At 36.6% G+C, this 22167-nt stretch overlaps 1 protein-coding gene across 1 annotated transcript; it reads right to left on the reverse strand.

The window, feature by feature from the left end:
- Positions 1 to 7653: 7653 nt before the first annotated feature.
- On the reverse strand, positions 7654 to 8394 carry LOC126084494 (olfactory receptor 11H6-like). Its single transcript, XM_049899106.1, has one exon. The coding sequence runs from the start codon at positions 8392 to 8394 to the stop codon at positions 7654 to 7656; it is 741 nt and encodes a 246-aa protein (XP_049755063.1).
- Positions 8395 to 22167: the final 13773 nt, after the last annotated feature.

Consider the following 22167-nt stretch of genomic DNA (forward strand, 5'->3'; position numbering starts at 1 on the left):
TTTTTACTCTTTTGGTGAAGTCTTTTGATGAGCATAAGTGTTTGATTTTCAGGAGTTCCCAGTTATCTAGTTTCTCTTCTAGTGTTTGTGCATTGTTAGTTATGGTTTGTATACTATTTATGCCATGTATCAGGGCTCCTAGCATTGTCCCTATTTTTTCTTCCATGACCTTTATTGTTTTAGATTTTATATTTAGGTCTTTGATCCATTTTGAGTTAGCTTTTATACATGTTGTGAGATACTGGTCTTGTTTCATTTTTTTTTTCAGATGGATACCCAGTTATGCTAGCACCATTTGTTAAAGACACTACCTTTTCCCCACTTAAAGGATTTTGGACATTTGTAAAATATCAGCTGCTCATAGGTGGATGAATTTACATCTGGGTTCTCAATTCTCTTCCATTGGTCTATGTATCCATTGTTGTACCAGTACCAGGCTCTTTTGACTACTGTGGCAGTATGATAGGTTCTTCAAACAGGTAGCGTGAGGCCTCCCACTTTGTTCTTCTTCTTCAATAATGCTTTGCTTATCCGAGCCCTCTTCCCTTTCCATATGAAGTTGGTGATTTTTTTCCATCTCATTAAAAAATGCTGTTGGAATTTGAATCAGGACTGCATTGTATCTGTAGATTGCTTTGAGTAGAATTGACATTTTCAGAATGTTGTCTTCCTATCTATGAGCATGTTATGTTCTTCCACATATGTAGGTCTCTTTTGGTTTCTTGCAGTAATGTTTTGTGGTTTTCTTTGTGTGGGTCTTTTATGTCTCTGGTTAGGTTTATTCCTTAGTACTTTATATTCTTGGGGGCTATTGTAAATCGTATTGATTTGGCAATTTCCTTTTGGAAGTTCTCTTTGTTAGTGTAGAGAAATCCAACTGATTTTTGTATATTTATCTCGTATCCTCATACTTTGCTGATATCTATTAGTTCCACTAGTTTTCTTGTGTATTCTTTGGGGTTTTCTATGTATAAGATCATATCATCTGAGAATAGGGATACTTTTACTTCTTCCTTACCAATTTGGATGCCCTTTATCTCTTTTTCTTGCCTTGTTGCTCTGGCTAGGACTTCTAGCACAATGTTCAATAAGAGTGATGATACAGGGCATCCTTGTCTGTTTGTGGATCTCAAGGGGTGTGCTTTCAGACTTTCCACTTAGAATGATGTTGGCTGTTGGCTTTGAATAAACGTCCTTTATTATGTCAAAGAATTTTCCTTCTATTTCTATTTTGCTGAGTGTTTTTATCAGGAATTGTTGTTGGACTTTGTCAAATGCCTTTTTTGCATTGATTAATAAGATCATGTGACTCTTATCTTTTGTCTTATTTATGTGATGGATTGCATTGATCATTTTTCTAATGTTGAATCATCCCTGCATATCTGGTATCAATCCTGCTCAGTCATGATAAATTATTTTTGTGATATGTTGTTGAATTCTATTGGCTAGAATTTTGTTGAGGATTTTTGCCTCTATGTTCATGAGGGATATTGGTCTGTAATTTTCTTTTTTTGTGGTGTCTTTAACCTGGCTTTAGTATCAGTGTTATGCTGGCTTCATAGAATGAATTCAGGAGTATTCCTTCCTTCCTTTTCTATGCACTGAAATACCTTTAGTAGTAGTGGTGTTAACTCTTCTCTGAAAGTTTGTTAGAATTCTCCAGTGAAGCCCTCAAGGCCAGAGCTTTTTTTTTTTTTTGGCGGGGGGAGAGGGGGCAGGTAGTGGAGTTTTTTCAATTACCTCTTCAATCTCTTGCTACGGGTTCATTTAGTATTTCTACCTTGGTTTGTGTTCATTTAGGTAGCTAGTGTGTTTCTAGAAGTTTGTCCATTTCCTGTAGGTTTTCAAATTTGTTGGAGTACAATATTTCATAGTAGTCTATTGTGGTCCTTTTTTAAAAAAAATTGTTCATTGTGCTTTACATGAAAGCTTACAAATCAAGTCAGTCTCTCATACAAAAAGCCATCCACACTCTGCCATGCACTCTCAACTGCTCTCCCCTTAATGGGACAGCACATTCCTCCTCTCTACCCTGTATTCATCATGTCCATTCAACCAGCTCCTGTACCCCCTACCTTCTCATCTTACTACCAAACAGGAGTCACCCACGTAGTGTCATGTGTCTACTTGAGCCACAAAGTTCACTCCTCACCAGCATCATTATCTTATTGTCCAGGCCAATCTGTGTCTGTAGAGTTGGTTTCAAGAATGATTCCAACGTCGGGCTATCGAAGAGTCTGGGGATGTTGTGGTCCTTTGTATTTCAGTTGGGTCTGTTGTGATATTACCCACCTCATTCCTTATTCAGGTTATTTGCTTTCTCTCCTGTTTTTCTTTTGTCAGTTTGGCCAGTTGTTTATCGATTTTGTTGATCTTTTCAAGGAAAGCTTTTGGTCTCGTTGACTTTTTCAATTGTTTTTCTATTGTCTATTTCATTCAATTCTGCTTTAGTTTTTATCATTTGCTTTCTTCTGGTGCCGAAGGGCTTCTTTTACTGCTCTCTTTCTATTTGTTCCAGTTGTAGGGTTAATGTTTCAATTTTGGTCAATACTTCTTTTTTGGATGTGTGCATTTATTGCTATAAATTGACCACTGAGCACTGCTTTTGCTGTTTCCCAAAGGTTCTGGAAAGGTGTGTTTTCATACTCATTTGATTCTATGAATTTCTTTATTTCATCCTCGATTTTTTCTACAACCCAGTAATTTTTGAGTAAGGTGTTGTTCCGTTACCATGTATTTGATTTTTTTACCTTGCTGTTTCTGTTATTGATTTCTTCTTTTACAGCTTTATGATCAGAAAATATGCTTTGTAATATTTCAGTGTTTTGGATTCTGTTAAGGCTTGCTTCACGGCCTAATATGTGGTCTATTCTAGAGAATATTCCATGTGTATTCGAAAAGAACATATACTTGGCTGCTGTTTGGTGGAGTGTTCTGTATATGTCTATGAGATCAAGTTGATTGTGGTATTTAGATCTTCCATGTCTTTGCTGAGTTTCTTTCTAAATGTTCTGTTCTTCACCAAAGTGGTTTGTTGAAATCTCCTGCAATTATTGTGGAGCTGTCTGTTTCTCTTTTCAAGACTCTTAGAGTTCATTTTATGTAACTTAGAGCCCTGTCATTGGGTGAGTGTGGGTCTATTATGGTTATTTCCTCCTGGTATATTGACCCTTTAATCATTATATAGTGTCCTTCCTTACCCTTTGTAGTGGATTTTGCTACAAAATTTCTGTTTTGTCAGAGATTAATATTGCCCCCCTACTCTTGCTTGCTCTTGTTTGATTGTTGTTTGCTTGATGTATTTTTTTCCATCATTTGAATTTTTGTTCTTTTGTGTTTTTGAGTCTAAGATGTGTCTCTTGTAGGTACCATGTAGGTGAATCATGTTTTTTATCCATTCTACCACTCTCTGTCTCTTTATTGGTGCATTTGGTCTGTTTATATTCAGTGTGATTATTGGTAGGTATGAGTTTAGTACTGTCATTTGGATTTTTTGTGTGTGTGTGGTGTTGAGTTTCTTTGTTCCACTTAATTTTCTGTGCTGAGTCATTTTTCTTTATGTATTTTGTTTTCATCTTTTTCATTACTGTTAATTTTGTGTATGCTGAGTCTTTATGTTTTTCTTCTTTTTTTATTTTGATGGGTAGATTTGTTAATTTTCTTTGTGGATAGCCTCTCTCTGTTTCTATTTGAGAACAGATGATGGATATACTATCCTTCAGACTCTCTAGATACGTTATAAAACCAGGCTACTATGCTTAGAACTCTCCTTACACCTCATAAATCACACATTTCATAGAGAATTTTTGTATTCAAATTGCTCAAGATGGACTCTATATTCTTGCATGTGTTTGACCTCTTAACTACATGATCAGTAATTTTCTCTGGCTCCTAAGAGTTATTTGACTCTTAACATAGATTTTGTCACACATTCTATACACAAAGACAAAAAAGCCTCCACAGAAATACACTGCAAACACAGACTTTCAAATTATGCTCAGATGCCAAATAGTCATGGAGGCCCCAGGGATATTCCACTGCTTGGGTTCTCTGGTATGTAAAAGGCCAAGAGTTTCATTTTGGGCATGTACAATTAGAATTAAAACACAGTTTTAATCGAATGTCCACCCAATGGAAATACCAAGCCATTAATCAAATTTAAATTCTGACAATATTAATTTAAGGTAGACATTTTCTGTCTTGACTTTTTGAGACTCTGAGATGACAGCAGTATTTTCAAGGGGAGTTGTGAAATTCTCAGAGGATTCTGACAATACAATTAATTTGAAATTGTCTTCTTCTTAAAGCAAATTGTATTACTTACAACACCTTTGACAAAAGGAGAAGAAGCTAAATTGTGGCATTAAACAACACAGAATCTCAACATAAAGATGTTGAGTTTTCAAAAATTCTGATCTGATCCTGTCACTTCTTTGCATTCAGTCCTTAAATACTTCTTTCTCACCTATAGGACCAAGTTCAACCTCTTTTGCCTATCTAGACCCTTCCTGCTTTTTCTAAACTCATTTCTTTTCAGGAACCCCAAACTCACCCTACATTAGAACAGTTCTGTATGGTACTCCTTCTCCTGTTGCTTTATCCTTCACCACCTTCCTGCTTTCTATGTAGAAAACTTCAACTCATCATTCAAGACTCAGCTGAAGTTTCAGCTTCTCTGTGAATCCTTCTCTGACATTTCCCACCCACAACATGTTCAATTTATGCTCTTAGTCCAACACTCCTCAGTGCTCCTACAACACCTAGGCCTTTCTCTCTCTTAACACTTTTTAAAATTGCAATTGTTAGCATGTCTGTCCCTCCATAAGCCAAGAATTCCTTGAGAATAAGGGTCATATCTTATTCCCATCTGTGAATCATCAGTACTGAGTATACTGCTTGGCAAATGATAGGAGTTTAAGAACCCTTTGCGGGCCCCAGAGTTCCATGGGTCTATGCACCACCATCAGCAAGACTGAAGAGGGAGTCACAGAGCTTTGCTGGGCCCAGAGCAAACACCCTTGCTCTCCCTCCCCCTCAACCCTCACAGCATCGCTGCCACAGTTGGCTATGGAGAGCATCAGCACTATTTCCATTGCTCCCTTTTGCCAAAGTTGGCCCTGATGTGACTCCACTGGAAGTAGAAAGTGACTCCTCTTGCCTTTTTTTCTGTTTTCATGTTTTTATCCCTCCCTCCTTTCTAAAAGTCATATTTTGAAGTTTAATCTCCCTTTGGAGGAAGAAAATAGAGGGGAAAGGAAAGAGAATTAAAAAATGCATTAAGTCATTTACCTAAGGTTACTTATGAATGCTCCCAGTCTACTAGGCCTAATTCACCCCGCTCCCATATCCCACCCACTCCCATTTCAAAGGAAAACATAGACCGCCTTAGACCTGCATTGTGCAATATGGTAATGACCAGCTACATGTGACTACTGGACACTCAGAGTATGGCTAGTCCAATAGAGTGTATTGTAAGGATAAAATTCACACCAGATTTCAAGGACTTAGTATAAAAAAAAGAACAGGAAACAACTTCATTAAGTTTTTTTTTTTTTTTTTGATTATATGTTGAAATAATATTTCTGAAATATTGGGCTTATAAAATAGAATGTTAAAGTTAATTTTATTTTTTTTTCTTTTTATGTGGTTACTAGAAAATTTTAAATTATATACATAATTTGCATTTGTAGCTCACCTTATATTTCTATTGGACATCTCTGCCTTACCCTTTATATCCCCTTAGGATAGAAGCAGAGGATGATCTCTCCTCCTCCTTGAGCTCAGTCACATGGAAACTGTTGCTCACAGTGCAGAAAGCTTTTCCCACAAGGCAGGATCTAGTCTCAGCTCAGGAGTGTTTCTGCACTTCAGGGGGAGGGCAGACCTGACTGTCAGACCTGAAGAGTGGGCAATTCGGTTAATTTTTCAGGTGTCTGGAGTTAGCAAAGACTGTATCTTATTCCTATCTATGAATCATCAATACAGAGTATACTGCTTGGCACACGATAGGAGTTTATGAAGCTGTATACCTTCTTTTTATTGACTGAGAAACTCTTTGATTTAGAAAGAGGCATTTTTTGCCTTTCTTGGACACCTAACTTCTTTATCCTTTTCTAGTACTTGTCATTAACCACATACATGAAAAATGGATAATTCACTAATTATCAGATTTTTCTGTAAATCTCTATTTTATAGTATTTCCTATGGACAAATTTTTTGAAGTAAATTATTACATTGAAGGATAAAACATAGGAACTTTTTTTGATATATAATACCATTGCAATCAAAATGATCGTTGCAATTTATTCTCTCAGCAGCATGATATGTGGTGAGTGTCTGTGAGTGTGAGTGTGTGTTTGTGTGTGTGTGTGTACATGCAGGGGTGGGGTATTTTTTAATCATTTGACAGAAAAAAAAGTTTCATTCAAGTTTTAAATTCCAATTTTTTGATTGTTAGTAAGGATATTTTTAACACTTAACAAGGTAGAGTTCTACTTTCGTCAATGGACCACACAAGCCTTCTGCTAATTTACATGTAGAAAAATTACATTTTTTTTAATTGATTAAAGTAAGTTCTTAATAGTATGGCTGATATTTTAAGTTGGATTCTTCAATGCCCACTCTAATTCCTTTCTCACTTCTCTATGAAGGAAACTGGGAAACTAAAATTCACCTTCCCAGGCTCTCTCATAGTTGGGGATGAAGAGGTGATGCAGTTCAAGTCAGTGAAGTGCACACAGAAGACTTTTGGTGATATATCTTCTGTTTCTTTCTTCCTGCATGTATGATGCTTGGAGATGCAACAGCTATTAATGAAGATGGCAGAGCACCAAAGTAGACAAAGCATGGTGTCTCAATGGCATCACTGAATCACAGTACCAGAGTTAGACCACCTGGCACTTGGTACCTTGTTGCTTGAAACAAACCCTATTTGTCCACTGGGATTTTCTTTATTCTCAGATGAAAGAAAACCTAACAAATAGAATAGACATCCACCCTTTGTAAGTCATATTGACAGTGTATACTTTCACAGCTGGCAGAATAAATTTTTTATTACATAGAAAAATATTTCATTACAAGTTGATGTGTATATTGACCTTTTCCTTGGTGATTACTAACATCACCTTTAAATTGCAAAAGTTCTTCCATTCAAAGTTCTCCTTTGTGCTTTTCACATTTAATTCTTTAATATATAGAATTTTTTGATAAACAATTTTCAACTCCCTAAAGGGCCCATGACTTTAAGGAGTTTGTGAACTCTCTGAAATGGTAAGTAAAATACTATGAATATAGCAGCATGTGCATGGGAAGATGGTATAGGTCTCACCAAACTCTCAATGATGCCTATTTACAAGATGCATTAAGAATACTATCTGAATGAAATTTTAATTGCTCCTTTTTATTAAAAATATTAGCATACTCAAACCAATAAAATATAAATGTGTACTTCAATAAATTTTCAGCAGGTAACATTCTGATTTGACATAGGAGTCAAATCTATGCTAACATCCTGTTTAAGAATCCTCCTATGAAAATACATATTCTAAATCTAGTACGTTTTCTTACTTTTAATCATAATTCTCCTGATTTCTTCACAACAAGACTCAAAAAGAGTTTTATTTCACCAAGGTCTCTCCCATTAGGCAATAGTTTTTAAACTTTACATAGAACTTTCCTCAGGGCAAGTTTCATCTCTTTATTCTGGAGGCTGTAGATCAGAGGGTTTAAAAGTGGAGTAGCAATTGAATAGAACATGGTCACGAACTTCTGCATCCCAGGCTGGTTGGCTACCCCTGGGGTTACATACATCACATAAAATAGGGACACCACAATCCGGTAGGAAGCACAAGTGGAAAAGGCCTTCTTCCTACTTGAACCTTTGGGAAGCTGAAGCACAGTTCGAAGGACCAGAGTGTAGGACACAAGGATGAAGAACAAAGTGATGAACAGGATCACAGCACTGAAAATGCTACAAGTCAAAGTTGTTTTGGGAACAGGAACACATGAGATGGCCAACGTTGCCCCCAGATCACACAGGTAGTGATCAATCATATTTGAACTACAAAATGGAACTTGGGAGATAAGAGTGGCAGGCGTCAGTAACCAGAGGAAGCCACCCACCCGGCAGGCAGCAACAAGGCTCCCATAGACTTTCTTGGTCATTATGATGAGATAGTGTAGTGGACAGCAGATGGCAACATACCTATCAAATGCCATGAGGCTCAGGAAGAATAGCTCTGTGGCACAAAGAGAGAGGAAGATGTAGAACTGGAGGATACAGCCATTATAGGAGATGGTTTTGGTCTTGGAGAGGAAGTTAAGCAACATGTTGGGCACATTGGAACTGATGTAGCAGATCTCCAGGAAACAGAAGTTGGCCAATAAAATATACATGGGGAGTATGGACTTTCTGGTCCCACCACACAACACAGATAATAGCCCCAGTGCCCAGCAAGGTCAAGATGTAGATGATGGAGAACACAATAAAAAGGAGAATTTCTATCTCTTGACTACACAGGAAACCCAGGAGAATGAATTCATGAATGGTAGCAATGACATTATTGGCATAAGAAATAGGCATTTCTCTCTAAATTCTACTGAGCACAGACATAATCAATATTATATATTGAGTAACTTATTTTATTCAGTTCTCTACATCATATCAATTTCTCAATGGAAGTAGGTATATAAGTACAAGATAGAATGAAATATTAATGTTCAGTCAATGTAGAGAGCTTTTATCAAAACACAGTTGAAAGATGAACAGGAAAATATCATTGGACATTTTAGTTTATATATTACCCACAGAGTTTTTTTGTTGTTCCTATTTTAGTCTGTAAGAAAAAAAGAAAGATGAATCATTATACCTTCATTGACCACCTTTATTTAACTCAAATACAGTTAATGAGCTTCAGGAAGGTTTTTATGCCCTTGAGCTAAATCCAGAAACCCAGTGCTGTCGAGTCAATTCTGACTCATAGCGACCCCATAGGACAGAGTAGTGCTGCCTCATAGAGTTTCCAAGGAGTGCCTGGTGGATTCGAACTGCCAACCCTTTGCTTAGCAGCCATAGCACTTAACCACTAGGCAACCAGGAGCTAGGCTTGGGTTATTGCATTACTTACACCATTATTTCGGAGCCCTGGTGGCATAGTGGTTAAGAACTTGGCTGTTAATCAAAAGGTCGGCAGTTCAAATCCAACAGTCACTCCTTGGAAACCCTGTAAGGCAGTTCTACTCTGTCCTATAGGGTCGCTGTGAGTCACAACTGACTCGACAGCACCTAAGAACAACACCCTTATTTCAGTCAGCATCACAAGGTCAATTAAGTTTTAAAGTCTCCGTATTTAATTGTATTATTATAGACTTTTGGTAGGTGACAATATTAATGTATACACTTAATAAAATAGCTAATTTATTATTTTCATTAAAACTCACACCTCTAGGTAATCCTGATGCAAGAAAGGTAACAACTGGCCTTTGAGAACTACTATTATATAGTATGAGTGCCAGACAAACTTGTACTCTAATTGTTTCAGAAGCTATGAATTGCCAGCAATTAAATAAATACACTACACTATTGGATTAGTAGCACAAGTCTATAAAATGAAAGAGAGCTCATAAAAAAATGAACACCAATTCATTAATTATTCTTGCTGTTGGGTGCCCTGAAGTCAGTTCCAACTCAAACCAATCCCATGTACAACAGAATGAAACACTGGTCCATCTTGCACCATCCTCACAATAGTTGCTGTGCTTAAGCCCATCATTACAGCCACTCGTTGAGGGTCTTTCTCTCTTTTGCTGATCCTCTACTTTACCAGGCATGATGTCCTTCTCAAGAACTGGTCCCTACTGATAACATGTCCAGAGTACATGAGACAAAGTCTTGCCATTCTCATTTGTAAGGAGCATTACTGGCTGTACTTTTTTCAAAACAGATTTGTTCTTCTGGTAGTCCATGGTTTATTTAATATTCTTTGCCAACACCAGAATTCAAAGGCATCTATTCTTCTTTAGTCTTATTTATTGTCCACTTTTCAAATGCATATGAGGCAATTGAAAACACCAAAGTTTGGATCAGATGCACCTTAGTCCTCAAAGTGGTATCTTTGTTTTTAATGTTTTAAAGAGGTCTTTTATAGCAGATTTGCCCAGTGCAATACATTGTTTGATTTCTTGACTGCTGCTTCCATGAGAATTTATTGTTGATCCAAGTACAATGAAATCCTTGACATCAATATTTTCTCCATGTATGATGTTATTGCTCACTGGTCCAGTTGTGAGAACTTTTGTTTTCTTTATGTTGAAGAGTAATACGTACTGAAGGCTGTAGTCTTTGATCTTCATTAGTAAGCGCCTCAAGTCCTCTTTGCTTTCTGCAAGCAAGTTTGTGCCATCTGCATATTCAAGGTTGTTAATGAGTCTTCTCCCAATCCTGATGTGCCATTCTTCTTCGTTTGCAGTTCAGCTTCTCTGATAATTTGCTCAGCATACAGATTGAATAAGTATGGTGAAAGGATACAACCATGATACACAGCTTTTCTGATTTTAAAGCACACAGTATCCCCTTGTTCTGTTCCAATGACTTCTCTTGGTCTTCCTTGTTTCTACATGAGCACAATGAAAAGTACTGGAATTCCCATTTTTCACAATCTTATCCATAATTTGCTATGATCCACAAAGTCAAATGCCTTTGAATAGTCAATAAAACACAGGTAAACATCTTTCTGGTATTCTCTGCCTTTCAGCCAAGATCCATTTGACATCAGCAATGATATTCCTTGTTACATGCCCTCTTCTGAATCCAGCTTGAACTCCTGGGAGTTCCCTGTTGATGTACTGCTGCAATTATTTTTCAATTATCTTCAGTAAAATTTTACTTGCATGTAATATTAATGATATTATTTGATAATTTCTTCATTCTGTTGGATCACCTTTCTTTGGAATGGGCACAAATATGGATCCCTTCCAGTCAGTTGGCCAGGTAGCTGTCTTCCAAATTTCTTGGCATCAATGAATGAGCACCTCCAGCACTGCATCCATTAGTTGAAACACCTCAGTTGGTATTCTGTCAGTTCCTGGAGCCTTGTTTTTTACCAGTGCCTTCAGAGCAGCTTGGACTTCTTCCTTCAATACCATTGATTCTTGATCATATGCTACCTCTTGAAATGGTTTAATATCATCAACCAATTCTTTTTGGTGCAGTGACTGTATGTATTCCTTCTATCTTCTTTTGATGCTTCTTGCATTGTTCAATATTTTTCCCATGTTGTTGTTGTTATTAGGTGCCATTGATTCAGGTCCTACTCATAGTGACCCTATGTACAACAGAAGAAAACACTACTCTGTCCTGCGCCATCCTCACAATGGTTGTTATGCTCAAGCCCATTGTAGAAGCTACTGTGTCAATACATCTCACAGAGTGATTTCTTTCTTTTCAATGATGCTCTGCTTTACCAAGCATAATGTCCTTCTCCAGGGACTCATCCCTCCTGATAACATGTCCAAAGTATGTGAGACATAGTCTCGCCACTCTTGCCTCTAAGGAACATTCTGGCTGTACTTCACCCAAGACAGATTTGTTTGTTCTTTTGGCAGTCCGTGGTATATCCAATATTCTTCTCCAACACCACAGTTCAAAGGCGTCAATTCTTCTGTCTTCTTTATTCATCATCCGGCTTTCAACTGCATATGAGGCAATTGAAAACGCCAAGACTTGGGTGAGGTACACCTTAGTCTTCAAGGTGACATCTTTGCTTTTCAACACTTTAAATAGGTCTTTTCCAGCAGATTTGCCCAATGCAATGCGTATTTTGATTTGTTCACTGCTGCTTCCATGGGTGTTAATTATGAATCCAAGTAAAATGAAATCCTTGACAGCTTCAGTCTTTTCCATGTTTATCATGATGCTGCTTATTGGCGCAGTTGTGAAGCTTTTTGTTTTCTTTATGTTGAGATGCAATCCATTGTGAAGACTGTAGTCTTTGATCCTCATCAGTAAGTGCTTCAAATCCCCTCACTTTCAGCAAGCAAGATTGTGTCATATGAAATTTTGGCCATGGAATCTTGCAGTATTGTGACTCGAGGCTTAAATCTTTTTTCTTCAGTTCTTTCAGCCTGAGAAATGCCAAGCGTGTTCTTCCCTTTTGATTTTCTAACTCGTGGTCTTGGCACATTTCATTATAATACTTTACTTTGTCTTCTCCAGCCACCCTTTGAAATCTTCTGTTCAGTTGTTTTACTTCATCATTTCTTCACTTGCTTTAGCTGCTCTGCATTAAAGAGCAAGTTTTAAAGTCTCCTGACATCGATTTTGATCTTTTCTTTCTTTCCTGTATTTTTAATGACCTTGTTTTCCTCATGTACGATATCCTTGATGTCATCCCACAACTCATCTGGTCTTCAGTCATTAATGTTCTATGCATCAAATCTACCTTTGAGATGGTCTCTAAATTCAGGTGGGATATACTCAAGGTTGTATTTTGGCTCTCATGGACTTGTTTTAATTTTCTTCAGCTTCAACTTGTACTTGCATGTGAGTAATTCATTAAGTCCCAGTCTAAATTACAAATGTACCATTTACTTGAGAAATAGTTGAACCAATATGTGCTAAATTCAATTTACGAATGTACCATTTACTTCAGAAATAGTTGAACCAATTTGTGCTAAATTCAGTTCATATTATGCTCTGTGAAGTCCTCTTCATTCACATTCATTATAGCTTTTCAGTCCCACTTCCCAAATTTGCAGTTTACTTTTTTTAATGACATCATATATTTTACTTTTTAGTTAGAATAGGTTTTTTTGCCCATCCATGTTCCTTTCCTAAGTATTTTACTTAGTATTTATTTTCTCTCAATTCTCATTTTAATTAATTAATTAATTAAATAAATTTAATTAATTAATTAAATAAATTTAATTAATTAATTAAATAAAATTAAGTATTTTCTCTCAATTCTCATTTTAAAGTATAGAGTTTAGTGAAAAAACAAAGAGTTTGACATCTTAATTTTTTCTAAATAGAAAGTCAAAGTAACTTTTCAAGAATGAAGGATTAGAATTCAGAGAAAGCTAAAGTGAAATCCTCACTATGTTAAATATGAACTTCGTATCCTGGGGCAAGTGACTCCCTGTCTCTGAGTTTCAATATTCTCATCTGTAAAATCAGAGTAACAATAATGCTTACTTTATGGAGTTAATGAAGCATTAAATATGATCATGTTTTTAAAGCACCTAGCATGGTACCCAGAATAGAGTACTTGTTCAGTGAGTGTGAGCTAGTTTTAACACCATTACCACAAGCAAAATATGACCCAGTTTGCCCCCAAAAGCATTTATTTGAACCTTAAGGAGAAAATTCAGCTTCCAGATACATTCTTAAATCTCTGTATTCCTTCTGATGAATAATATGGATTTAATGTTCTTTAATGGTTTTCTTATATTAAGAAGTACTTTGTCATGAGACCAGAAGAAATGGGTGATGCTAGCATTACCAAATCAAAAGATTCTATAGAAGAATTTGGATCAAAAGGGAAAATGCAGAGCAGAATTTCAAATTCTCATGGACTCCAGACTTTCTGGAGCCATGGAGGCTGGATGAACCCCTGAAACTATTGCCCTGAGATGATCTTTAGAACTTAAACCAAAAATAGCCCCTGAAATCATCTTAAAACTGAACAGTAGCTTACCTTAACTAGTAAAAAATGTCTGCATTAAAGACCAGACTTACTGGCCTGACAGGGCCAGGAGAAACCCTGAGAGAATGGCCCCCAGACACCCTTTTAGCTCAGTAATGAAGTCACTCCAGAGGTTCACCCTTCAGACAAAGATTAGACAGGCCCACAAAACAAGACTAAAGGGGCACGCCAGCCTAGGGGAAAGGACTAGAAGGTAGGAGGGGATGGAGAGCTGGTAACAGGGAACCCGAAGTTGAAAAGGGAGAGTGTTGACAAGTCGTGGGGTTGTTAACCAATGTCATAAAACAATATGTGTACTATCTGTTTAATGGGAAGCTAGTTTGTTCTGTAAACTTTCATCTAAAGTATAAAAAAGAAAAAAATGTCTGCCTTTGGCATTATGTCTTTGAAGAACTAGTTATATGGGATCAAACAGCAACTCAGAAGACTAGATAGGAACTGTAGGGGACAGTGAGTTTATGCTAATAGGGGAGGAACAACTCAGAAAAGGAAGATGACAATGGCTGCACAACTTAAAGAATGTAATCAGTGTCATTAAATTGTACATGTAGAAACTATTGAATTGGTGTATACGTTGCTGTGTATATTCTCAACAATGACAACAAAATATTAATACTTTTTTTTAATTACTAATTTACAGTTAAAATCTCTTCCAAAATTGCATGGCATATATCTCAGAAAAAAAATCTCTCAATAAAAATGTTATAGTTGAATTCCCAAATAGCCTGCAGAAACCTAATCTGATAACTAAAATTACTTCAACTATTCCTTACTTTTTTACTTGAACCTCTTTTGATATTATTTTGTGTAATCTTCCTCTTTCTCTTATTCTCTATGGCTTGCTTCTAATCTTTCAATCCCTTCCATACAGTATTTCAACTAAAGATTTTGTTAAATATACATTTGTAGTTTTCTCATATTTAACCACTATTAGCAAAATTCTTTCTGTGAAAAAATCCCTTTTTAGTTAAAAATTGGGAAAGCAGGAATTTATGTCTTGCATACATTAAAGCTGGGAGGATGGAGGTGAGGTCATGTCCTTTTAGTCTGGGTTGAAGAGAAAAGCTTTACATGAACTGTTGGGATGTCAGGATTTAGAAATACTTGATAGTTTACCATGTTGATGAGATTTGAACCAAGTTCTACATAATTCCAAAGTCCAAAATCCTACCCTTTCCCAAGCTAGGAAGAATAGAAGCTAGTAACATGCAACTGTCCCCCACCTTAGCATCTTTCTTAGCATATACCTGGACGAATACACATTAGCAAAGTTGACAATAGAAAAGACATGGTACTATGTAATATGAAGCCCTGATCACTGAGGTGATTGTGGCCCAGACGCAGTTACAAGTAAAGAGAGCAAGGTGAATTGGAGAGGGTGGCAATTCATTTGGAGCCCTGGTGGTACAGTGCTTAAGTGTTCCGCTGGTAACCAAAAGGTCAGCAGTTTGAATCCTAGGGGACAGTTCTACTTTGGCCTATAAGGTCTTTATGAGTCAGTTTGGTTTGGCTTGGTGGAGCAATGTTTAAGCTGCTAACCAAGAGGTAGGCAGGTGGAACCCAACAACCACTCAGCAGGATAAAAGACCTGGCAATGTGATCTGCTCACATAAAGATAGCAGCCTAGGAAATCCTACGGGGCAGTTCTACTCTGGCATATAGGGTTGCTATGAGTCTGAATCAACTCAACCACACACAACAACAACATGGGAGGGTACACAGAAGGTCATTACACGGAAGCTTTGTTAGTGGGAAGATAATTAGATGATAATAAGGGAGATGTTCAAGTCAGGAGATCTGTCAATGAGGGCTGAGTTTTTCATAATGCAAAGACTAAAACTGATGTATAAATTTTAAGGAGAGAATAAGAGCTGATGTTTGAGATATTGTGGAGCAGTTTGCCAAGATGGGTTTATTTTACGTTGGGAATTTTGCAAAATGCAAATGTTTGTCTCGTAATTTTATCAAGGAGCAAAGTCATAGAGCCTGTCCTTAACTGGTCACTTTAAACAGATGATATGCCATGCAGAATGAAGTCCTCAAGACATTAAGTACGTGTCTGGGGCCTCTTAGATTTATTGAGGAATATTCTGACCCTAAGAAGCTTCACTCTATCCAGTATAGACGTTTCTTTGAAGACCACCGCTCCAGATGAGAATATATGTGATTTAGCCAGTCCAATTTCCCTCTTACATGCACAAATTTCAAAGTAACTTCTTTTTTGCTATTATCAGAACAGATAAGTTATAAAGACATGGACAATGGAAAAGGTGGTCACATGTTCCATAATTAGTATTCCTCCTTCTCTCTTCCTTTTCCTGGGTTTTTGGTGGCTGTCATCTGGTTGTTGATTGGGGGGGTGAAATAAACACCCCATTGTTTCCATTATATCAGTTCTTAGTATTAAGATTGATGAGGATGACTGAACCTAGAGAATAGGCACGCCCTTCTTGATGCAAAAGAAAGCAAGTCAATTCAGAAAATTTTTTCTTCAGACCTTCCCCTTTTCCACCCCTCAAGTGGCAATGTGTCACTATCTGAGGGATCATAGGGCCTCCGAATATTGCCACAAACATTATGCACTGAAGAATTCCAGGGAATTCTAATCACATAATACAATAGAAGTGGCATTTCCACAGAATTGTTCAGTGCACAATCTGCTCAACTGTCTACGTTAGCCCAAGGAAAAAAGAGAGATGAAAAGAATTCCTCAACATTGATTAGAAGCAGAGGTCTTTAACTGACATAACTTCCACAAGATCTTGAAGACAAGTCTTTAAACAAGCCCAAAACTAAAGGCTTCAACCAACCTTGACCACTATCACAGAAGCAACTTCACACACCTCATTCTTAAAGAAAACCTAAAAAGACTGAATATGCCACACACTCACATGGGCATATTTGGCCAGAGTTCTAAAATACAGCATTTATCAAAGCATGTTTCTCAAAAACATTATTTTCATGGGATAATAAAAGACTTTGTGCAATAAGAAAAATATTCAAGTTATTCTAAGAAATGCTGTATTATTATTAAGTTTAGCAAGTTTCTTTACTGCAGATCTTCTCAGTCTTTAATATGCTCATATACTCTGAATCTCAAAGAAGCCTGATAGTATTCAACATTCCCATAACTATTTGAAGCAAAATACATTTTTCAGAAATGTTTGTTTTATGAACATTTTATCTTGCACCATAAATATCATTATCTCTAGCCTTGTAATATTTAGTGGATTATTAAATTGTTCTTTTCATAAAAGTATGAAATATTTTTATTATCAAATAATAAAATAACAAATAAAAATAAATGCATGAAACACTTAATTTGAGATGGAAATAGAAGTTCAAGACTATGAGCCAATTCAGGTAGAAATAAGAAAAAAGTATATATAATACGTAATTAAACAATTTGAAAATATTAAAAAATACAATTGATATAAAAATCTACCAGTTTTTTTAAGTAAATTAAATGAGCTAAAATATGTGAAAGTGCAAACCATGTCAGAATTTTTTTTCAACATTTATTGTGCTTTAAGTGAAAGTTTACAAATCAAATCAGTCTCTCACACAAAAACTTATATGCACCTTGCTACATACTCCCAGTTGCTCTCCCCCTAATGAGACAGCGCGCTCCCTCCCTCCACTCTCTCTTTTCGTGTCCATTTTGCCAGCTTCTAACCCCCTCTACCATTTCATCTCCCCTCCAGGCAGGAGATGCGAACATAGTCTCAAGTGTCCACGTGATCCAAGAAGCTCACTCCTCACTACCATCTCTCCTTAACCCATAGTCCAGTCCAATCCATGTCTGAAGAGTTGGCTTTGGGAATGGTTCCTCTCATGGGCCAACAGAAGGTCTGGGGCCCATGACCACTGGGGCCCTTCTAGTCTCATTTAGACCATTAAGTCTGGTCTTTTTACGAGAATTTGGGGTCTGCGTCCCACTGCTCTCCTGCTCCCTCAGGGGTTCTCTGTTTTGTCCCCTGTCAGAGCAGTCATTGGTTGTAGCCAGGCACCATCTAGCTCTTCTGGTCTCAGGCTAATGTAGCCTCTGGTTTATGTGGCATTTTCTGTCTCCTGAGCTTGTAATTACCTTGTGTCCTTGGTGTTCTTCATTCTCCTTTGATGCAGTTGGGTCGAGACCAATTGTTGCATCTTAGATGGCCACTTACTAGCATTTAAGACATCAGACACCACTCTCCAAAGTGGGATGCAGAATGTTTTCTTAGTAGATTTTATTATGCCAGTTGACTTAGATCATTCCTGAAACCATGGTCCCCAAATCCCTGCCCCTGCTACACTGGCTTTCGAAGCATTCAGTTTATTCAGGAAACTTCTTTGCTTTTGGTTTAGTCCAGTTGTGCTGACCTCACCTGTATTGCGTGTTGTCTTTCCCGTCACCTAAAGTAGTTCTTATCTACTAATTAGTGTCTTTTCCTCTCTCACCCTCCCTCCCTCCCTCGTCTCGTAACCATCAAAGAATATTTTCTTCTCTGTTTAAAGTATTTTTAGAGCTCTTATAATAGTAGTCTCATACAATATTTATCCTTTTGCAACTGACTAATTTCACTCAGCATAATGCCTTCCAGATTCCTCCATGTTATGAAATGTTTCACACATTCATCACTGTTCTTTATCAATCCGTAGTATTCCATTGAGTGAATATAGCATTATTTATTTATCCATTTGTCCATGGATGGGCACGTTGGTTGCTTCCATCTTTTTGCTGTTGTAACGGCGCTGCAGTGAACATAGGTGTGCATATATCTGTTTGTGTAAAGGCACTTATTTCTCTAGGATATATTCCAAGGAGTGGGTTTCCTGGAGCATATAGTAGTTCTATTTCTAGCTTTTTAAGGAAGGTCCAAATCGAAGTCCAAAGTGATTGTATCATTGTACTTTTCAACCAGCAGTGCATAAGTGTTCTGATCTCTCCACAGCTTCTCCAAGATTTATTGTTTTGTGTTTTTTGGATTAATGCCAACCTTGTTGGAGTGAGATGAAATCTCATTATAGTTTTGATTTGCATTTCTCTAATGGCTAATAATCATGAGCATTTCCTCATGTATCTGTTAGCTACCTGAATTTCTTCTTTAGTGAAGTGTCTGTTCATATCTTTTGCCCATTTTTTTAATTGGGTTATTTGTCTTTTTGCAGTATCATGTAGATTTTAGAGATCAGGTGCTGACTGGAAATGTCATAGCTAGAAACTGTTTCCCAGCCTGTAGGTAATCTTTTCACTCTTTTGGTGAAGCTTTTGGATGAGCACAGGTGTTCGATTTTTAGGAGCTCCCAGTTATCTAGTTTTTCTTCTGCATTGTTAGTAATGTTTTGTATACTGTTTATGCCATGTATTAGGGCTCCTAATGTCCCTATTTTTTATTCCATGATCTTATCATTTTAGATTTTATATTTAGGTCTTTGATCCATTTTGAGCTTGCTTTTGTGCATGGAGTGAGGTATGGGTCTTGTTTCATTTTTTTGCAGATGGGTATCCAGTTATGCCAGCATCATTTGTTAAAAAGACTGTCTTTTCCCCATTTAACTGTTTTGGGGCCTTTGTCAAATATCAACTGCTCATATTTTTTTTTTTTATATGTGGATGGATTTACGTCTGGATTCTCAATTCTGTTCCATTGGTCTATGTATCTGTTGTTTTGACTACTGTGGCGGTATAATACATTCTAAAATCAGGTAGAGTAAGGCCTCCCACTTTGTTCTTCTTTTGCAGTAATGCTTTGCTTATCCAGGGCCTCTTTCCCTTCCATATGAAGTTGATGATTTGTATCTCCATCTCATTAAAGAATGTCATTGGAATATGGATCAGAATTGCATTGTGATCTATAGATCGCTTTTGGTAGATAAGCCATTTTTATAATCTTAAGTCTTCCTACTCATGAGCACGGTATGTTTTTCCACTTACGTAGGTCTCTTTTGGTTTCTTGCAGAAGTGTACTGTAGTTTTCTTTGTATAAGCCTTTTACATCTCTGGTAAGATTTATTTCTAAGTATTTTATCTTCTTGGGGACTACTGTAAATGGTATTGATTGGGCATTTCCTCTTCGATGTTCTTTTTGTTGGTGTAGAGGAATCCAACTGATTTTTATATGTTTATCTTGTATCCTGATACTCTACTGAACTCTTCTATTAGTTTCAATAGTTTTCTGGAGGATTCCTTAGGGTTTTCTGTGTATAAGATCAAGTCGTCTGCAAATAGAGATAATTTTACTTCTTCCTTGCCAAACTGGATGCCCTTTATTTCTTTATCTAGCCTAATTGCTCTGGCTAGGACCTCCAGCACAATGTTGAATAAGGGCGCTGATAAAGGGGATTCTTGTCTGGTTCCCTGTCTCAAGGGGAATGTTTTCAGGCTCTCTCCATTTAGGGTGATGTTGGCTGTTGGCTTTGTATAAATGCTCTTTATTATGTTGAGGAATTTTCCTTCTATTCCTATTTTGCAGAGAGTTTTTATCATGAATGAGTGTTGAACTTTGTCGAATGCCTTTTCTGCATCAATTGATAAAATTATGTGATTCTTGTCTTCTGTTTTATTTATGTGATGGATTACATTAATTGTTTTTCTAATGTTGAACCATCTCTGCATGTCTGGTATGAATCCCACTTGGTCATGGTGAATTATTTTTTGATATGCTGTTGAATTCGATTGGCTAGAATTTTGTTGAGGATTTTTGCATCTAAGTTCATGAGGGATATAGGTCTCTAATTTTCTTTTTTTGTGGTGTTTTTACCTGGTTTTGGTATCAGGGATATGGTGGCTTTATAGAATGAGTTTGGTAGCATACTGTCCTTATTAATGCTCTGAAATACATTTAGTAGTAGTAGTGTTAACTCTTCTCTGAATGTTTGATAGAACTCTGCAGTGAAGCTGTCCAGGCCAGGGCTTTTTTTTTGTTGGGAGTTTTTTTTGTTTTGTTTTGTTTTTTTATTACCTTTTCAATCTCTTCTTTTGTTATGGGTCTATTTAGTTGTTCTACCTCTGTTTGTTTTAGTTTAGGTAGGTAGTGTGTTTCTAGGAATTCATCCATTTCTTCTAGGTTTTCAAATTTGTTAGAGTACACTTTTTCAAAGTAATCTTATATGATTCTTTTAATTTCAGTTGAGTCTTTTGTAATATCACCCATCTCATTTCTTATTTGGGTTATTTTCTTCCTCTCCTGTTTTTCTTTTGTCAGTTTGGCCAATGGTTTATTAATTTTTTTGATTTTTTCAAAGAGCCAGCTTTTGGTCTTGTTAATTCTTTCAATTGTTTTTCTGTTTTCTATTTTATTTAGTTCAGCTCTAATTTTTATTATTTGTTTTCTTCTGGTGCCTGAAGGTTTCCTTTGTTGCTCTCTTTCTCTTTGTTCAAGTTGTAGGGATAATTCTTTGATTTTGGCCCTTTCTTCTTTTTTATGTGTACATTTATTGATATAAATTGGTCTCTGAACACTGCCTTGCTGTGTCCCAAAGGTTCTGATAGGAAGTGTTTTCATTCTCATTGGATTCTATGAATTTCTTTATTCCATCCTTCATGTCTCCTATAATCCAGTCTTTTTTGAGGAGGGTATTTTTCAGTTTCCAAGTGTCTGATTTCTTTTTCCTGCTTTTTCTGTTACTGATTTCTACTTTTATGAACTTACGGTCAGAGAAGCTGCTTTGTAAAATTTCAATGTTTTGGATTCTGCTAAGGCTTGCTTTATGACCTAATATGTGGCCTATTCTAGAGAATGTTCCATGGGCACTAGAAAAGAAAATATATTTGGTTGCTGTTGGGTGGGGTGTCTGAATATGTCTATGAGGTCAAGTTGGTTGATTGTGGCATTTAGATCTTCTGTGTCTTTATTGAGCTTCTTTCTGGATGCTCTGTCCTTCACCAAAAGTGGTAAGTTGAAGTCTCCTATTATTATTGTGGAGCTATCTATCTCACATTTCAATGCTGATAGAGTTTGTTTTATGTATCTTGCAGCACTGTCATTGGGTGCATAAATATTTAATATGGTTATGTCTTCTTGGTGTATTGTCCCTTTAATTATTATATAGTGTCGTTTCTTATCCTTTATGATGGATTTATCTTTAAAGCCTATTTTGTCAGAAATTAATATTGCCACTCCTGCTCTTTTTTGATTGTTGTTTGTTTGATATATATATATTTTTTTCTATCCTTTGAGTTTTAGTTTGTCTGTGTCTCTAAATCTAAGGCATGTCTCTTGTAGGCAACATATAGACGGATCATGTTTTTTAATACATTCTGCCACTCTCTGTCTCTTTATTGGTGCATTTTGTCCATTTACATTCAGCTTAATTACAGATTGGTATGAATTTAGTGCTATCATTTTGATGTCTTTTTTTGTGTGTTGTTGACAGTTTCTTTTTTCCCACTTAATTTTATGTGCTGAGTAGATTGTCTTTATACGTTGTCCTTCCCTCATATTCGTTGCTGTTGATTTTGTTTCTGCTGAGTCTCTATTTTTTT

This window comes from Elephas maximus, chromosome 10 (assembly GCF_024166365.1).
Source record: "Elephas maximus indicus isolate mEleMax1 chromosome 10, mEleMax1 primary haplotype, whole genome shotgun sequence".
NCBI classification, from domain to species: domain Eukaryota; kingdom Metazoa; phylum Chordata; class Mammalia; order Proboscidea; family Elephantidae; genus Elephas; species Elephas maximus.

Bases quoted from the DNA above. Each gene is read 5' to 3' on its own strand.
- LOC126084494 (XM_049899106.1), bottom strand. From the start codon at position 8,394: ATGTATATTTTATTGGCCAACTTCTGTTTCCTGGAGATCTGCTACATC.